Genomic DNA, 5,218 nt, shown 5'->3' with positions numbered 1-5,218 from the left:
GACGTTAGACCTCTACCAGCCTGGTTTTGAAAAGGATGTCCTTAAAACACCTGGCACGCGCTGAGCACATGGTCTGTGGTTGTGCCATCCCCGCGCCTGTGCCCTGCAAATATCTAACCCTTTTTATGAGACATTTATAGTAGCTTGCTTCTATTGACAAATCTCATCTTAAAAATCGAAATGGAAGTTAATACAAAAATCCAAGTTGCGTGTCAGCGTTACCGGGGACGGAGGGACCGTTTTCACGTACTTTCTTGCTAGAAAGAGCGACCTTTCCGTCGGTCTCGCAAGCGCAGCGCGCAGACGACCGGCTCAGGCAGTTTTACAAGCTGGCTGACCTCGGTTTCTCTGATTACTGTAATACCATCCCCAGCCCGGAGCCTGGGGTGCAGCCGTTGAACTGGGTCCTTCTGGGGCCGGGGAAGGATGGGTTACGCTTCCAGCTCCAGGCAGACAGCGGGGAGGGACAGTGGCTTATCCCGAGAGAAAATGTTTGCAGGTAGAGGCTGAAAAGGAAGAACAGAATGGGGCGATCGGAAGGTTTATGGTCCACTTGAGTCCTTGATCTTAGTTCCGGCGCCTAGGTCTTCTGTCAGCTCACCGCCAGCTCTGAGCTTGCCCGTTCTTCTGCCGACACGGGGATTTTTGTGCTATTGAGAGGCACTCAGCCCTGAGCAACTCACCAGCCCAAGAGTTGAGATCCTGAACGCGGCTCTGGAGCGAGTCCTTGTGCTCAGCCATGCTCAAACCAGGGAGCTGCAAGGGCATAGCTGCAACACTGGAGCTTTCCTGAGCACCTGCCGTCTGCAGCCTGACTTAAACACCAGCATATTTTGAACCACTCTTGGTAGCCACTGGTCCCTGCAAGGAAAGCCCTGGCCCTGCCAGGTGATGGTTCCTTGGTGGTGTTTAACAGCAGGATGGACTTTTGTGATCAGTCCTGGAAATTTGCAGACACAGTTTTAGTGGCAGGGATGGGCTTTTTCGGCAGGATGGTGCGAGAGGCACAAATTCCGGTAAAAGCCAAAGGGGGAATGTGTTCACAACTACTTCCTCTCCTTCCTTGAAGTCCTGCCTGTTTCTAAACTAATTAATTAATGCATTATCTCTAATTTGTTGTTGATTGTGGCAGGTCAAGTTGGGAGCTTCCAGATCTACTGGACGGTAAAATCCAGGCCATCAGTGACTCAGATGGCGTGAACTATCCCTGGTATGGAAACACGACAGAAACCTGCACCATCGTGGGTCCCACAAAGAAGGAGTCCAAGTTCAACATCAGCATGAATGACAACTTTTACCCGAGCGTGACGTGGGCAGTGCCCGTCAGCGAGAGCAACGTGGCCAAACTCACAAGCATTCACCGGGATCAAAGCTTCACCACCTGGCTGGTTGCAACCAACACGGCTACCAACGAAATGGTGACCTTGCAGACTATCAAATGGCGCATGAGGCTGGGCATCGAGGTGAATCCCAGCAGACCCCTGGGGCACCGTGCCAAGCTGCAGGAGCCCTCTGCTCAAGAGCAGCCCCAGGTCCTTAGCAAGAATGAGCCAATACCACCCAGTGCCCTTGTCAAACCCAATGCCAATGATGCTCAGGTACTCATGTGGAGGCCAAAGGATGGACCACCGCTTGTGGTGATACCTCCGAAACACCGATAATATAAACCTGGCGTCCCGGCACCAAGAGGGAGAAAAAAAAAAACAAAAACAAAGCAAAACAATCACTTAGGTATTAGAACACACACGTGTAATCTGAGCAAAATCAAAATGCACTTTTTATTCATTCAACAAATGCAACCATTCTACCTTCTCCCATTGGGACGGATTTCACTGTGCTAAAGCTAAAGAGGAGACCTTTGACTGGGGTCTGTCTCATCACTGGATTCCTAAGGGAAGAAACTAACACTGATGTCTACCCGTATAGCTTTTTTTTTTTAATTCCCCACTTTAGTTACTGTTTGAACTTCACTCTCATTAGCTTGCCCAGACTGCCCAGAACAATAATAACATTTTATTTGGGATTTTAAGATTTTTTTTTTCTTTTGTTTGAGAATGAAACACGTTTCTGGAGCAAAAAGTTGACTATTTAAGATAAGGATTTTTTTTTTTTTAAGCTGTCAGGTTCTGAGTTGCAAACCCAAGTCATGCGGCCTTATGTAGACTTTGCTTTGCATTGCCAAACTTTTGCCTTAAAGCTACGTTTGGAAAATAACCAAGAACACCACCAGGCAGAATGTCCTTTCCACAGAATGTTTGGGAGAAAGTTTTGGAACAAGGAATAGATCGCCAGTGTGTCACGCGGGCCGATGGATGAAAAGGGCATGAAATTGGAAGGAGCGTGATTAAAAAGAAAATCTTCCTGGTTTTAAAACTTGGAACAAGGAAGCATGGAAATAATCTCAGTTTCAAAGCAATGCAAATAACAAACCTGCTGCAGGATGTCTCTTGAGTGGGAGCTACTAGGCCATCTCCCTGCTTCGCAGAAGGGGTAGCAAGCAAGCTTGCACTTACACTTGGTGATCTCAGTCTCCCGTTAGCATTATAATATGGGATAATCTCACAGCTGGAATTGTGGCCCTGGGAGTCAACATAAATTGAGAGGGGGAATGTCCCACTGGTTTTGTCTTTAGGACACACAGATGTTTGCCCAGCTAGCCCACGGTCTTACCTTCTTGTGGCTTAAGAGCCAATGGTTCGCGCAGCGGCTGTTGTTGGGTGAAGCTCTGTTGCCCCGTTTTCCCATGAAATCTAAATGACGGTGCTGTAAGAAGAGCAGGATATAAAAAGGATCCTTCTGAAGTCATTGGAGATGCATGGGTGTAAGCGAGGGCAGATCTTATCTACTGAGTCTACCCAGCAATATCCATAATTCAGGACCAGCCACATCTGAAAATAACAGGCACCCATCCACAAACACCATAAGCAAAACCTATGAAAAACTCTCTTCTTCCCATGATAGCAAATCACCTTGGGGTAAGTAGATAATTTTCTTCCAAATGACTTTGTGATCTCCGTGGCTGTCAGGAAGGGGGTACAGGCGGGACCGTGGGTGATTCTGTACCTGTCTGGTGATGGCACAAACATCTATGTAGCCAGGGTAATGCACGAGAAGGCGCAGCAGGACAGCACCCGAGTCTTGGGTGTAGATCCTCCAGCGAGCAAGGTGCATGTGGAGCAGGAGGTGGAACCTGCAGGTTTTAATACGGACCTTGTCCAAGTGGCTTCAGAGACAGCCAGATGGACTTCTGCAGAGGAGGGCGGCCCGGAGGAGCTGTTTGAACGGAAGGGCATGGCTTGCTGGCGGAGGTTGTTCTGCAGTAGAGGTGGCACCTGGAGGACAGAGCACGGGATGGGGAGCGGAGGATCGGCTCCCTTGCTCCAGCACACGGCCTGAGGCAGGTCACTTCCCCTTCCCTCTGCAGCTCCTTCCCCGAGATAACATTTCTTCCTCTTATTAACAATCTGCCTCAAGAGCTAGGACTGAAGAGCTCAGCGTGCCAGGCACAAGCCCGGCCCTGCTGAGCTGGTCTGAACAGGTCTCACAACCACACACGCGCTGCTTAAAAGGCTCTCCTCTTGGAGAGGCACCATTAGCTGCTATTGCCATCTTCATCTTCCACAGAGAACATTACCAGCAAGAAATTCTCCTTCCTCACTTCTCCATCTACTTCAGCGACAGGTTCAACATCACCACCTGCCTGGGAAAAGCACGCCCAGAAGACGTGTCCCCCACTATGACAGTCTGAAACCAGCAAACAAGGGTCCTGGGTCCCTGCAGCCATACCCCCATTTCCAGGGGAGACCACCCTCCTCCACGCACCGCTTTTCAGAGATGCTGAGCCACGGGGCTGCTCTCTTCGACGGGCAGATCTCCGAGTCCAGCGTTACAAGCAGCTTGCAAACGAATAGACTGGATCAAACCCAAATCCACAAGCCAAAGGTTGCCTAAAGCTAGGCTTTGGGACTATAAAGGATGAAGCTAGGGAGACTTGGACTTGCACAGTCACTCTCTGTATTAAACTCCATTTTCTTACACGGATTCAGATCCTAACTATAGCTCTACTGGCACAGCCCTTTGGGACTTGTCTGTATTTTCTCCGAGGCAATACACGCAGAAGAGGACAAACTGTGCGCTGTGGGTGAATAGCTGATAACGCTTGCTCGCATCTCGGCTACCGCTTAGATGCATTTCTGGGCAGTCCCGGGGGTGGGAGCAGAAGGGGTATTTATGTCTGGTATTCACTTTGTCTCCAGGTGCTGAGTACTTACAGTTCTCACTGATGTCAGCATGGGTCGAAGAAATCAGACCCAGTTGTCTTAATTAGCTGCACGAAGGACTTCCAAGGAAAGATTTCTTCTCAGTCACCAAAAACCACATTCAGGGAACACCTATGTCCTTTTCCACTTAGCTTTGTGTTGGACTCAGTCTCCCAGTGCATTAAGTAAATCTGGTTGTTCCTCCTCCCTCTCCCTGGTGGGCTGGATGCATCCATGCAATTTGATAGTAACCTCCTGGCTAATTTGTCCTGTTGCACTGAACAGACCCAGCTAAGCAGTAAATACGAAATTCAAATTTCACGTTGGGGTCGGCTTTGCATGGACTTCTCCCTTCCCAAAGAATGCCTTTATCCCGTGCCTCGGTTGAAACGTGCCCCTCCACCTCCATCCGCATCGCCAGACACGGCATAGAAAAGCGATGCTGCCTCTTTTGAGATTTCATGCGTTGTGATTAAAAGTGATGTTTTTCCAATGCTGCTTCGTGACAAAACTGATGGGGACAGATGGAATGTAAAAGGAGCGGTGGCTGGAAGTAACAGGTGCTATAGGCATCGCCATCGATACGGCTGGTCAATGGCCGCACGGTTAGCACGGGGATGGGCAGGGTCCCAACGGGGACTTCAATGTCTGGGGACCCCGGGGCATCCTGCACCGAGTAAGGTGGTAAATAAGCAGAGGTAGAACAAGCTCCTTCTCTGGCAGCTTTTTGCAGAACCAGGAATGCAGAAAGGGTACGCCGGGAAGGCGACGGGGCACCAACGTGGGATACCGATGTACGTGAGCTTGTCTCTGCCTTGCGCCTCTCATCCACGATGCTCAGCTCTTTACGGCCCCAAATCACCACAGGAGCTGAGAGTGTAGCCTGAGCACCCCTGCCAAAATCCCGTAGTGGTCCAGGGTGGGAAGCAGCAGGGTGAGCCCCGGCCGAGCCCCTCACC

At 50.1% G+C, this 5,218-nt stretch overlaps 1 protein-coding gene across 1 annotated transcript; it reads left to right on the top strand.

The window, feature by feature from the left end:
* Positions 1–1,132: 1,132 nt before the first annotated feature.
* Positions 1,133–1,661, top strand: FAM78A (family with sequence similarity 78, member A; the record flags this gene model as incomplete). Its single annotated transcript, XM_010295081.1, has 1 exon — positions 1,133–1,661. A coding segment is annotated over one exon (529 nt), but the record flags the coding sequence as incomplete, so codon positions are not given.
* Positions 1,662–5,218: the final 3,557 nt, after the last annotated feature.

The sequence above is a fragment of the Phaethon lepturus genome, unplaced genomic scaffold, assembly GCF_000687285.1.
Source record: "Phaethon lepturus isolate BGI_N335 unplaced genomic scaffold, ASM68728v1 Scaffold54659, whole genome shotgun sequence".
Taxonomy (NCBI): Eukaryota; Metazoa; Chordata; class Aves; order Phaethontiformes; family Phaethontidae; genus Phaethon; species Phaethon lepturus.
Note: the sequence above shows the minus strand (reverse complement) of the source record. Positions and strands in the feature narration are given on the sequence as shown.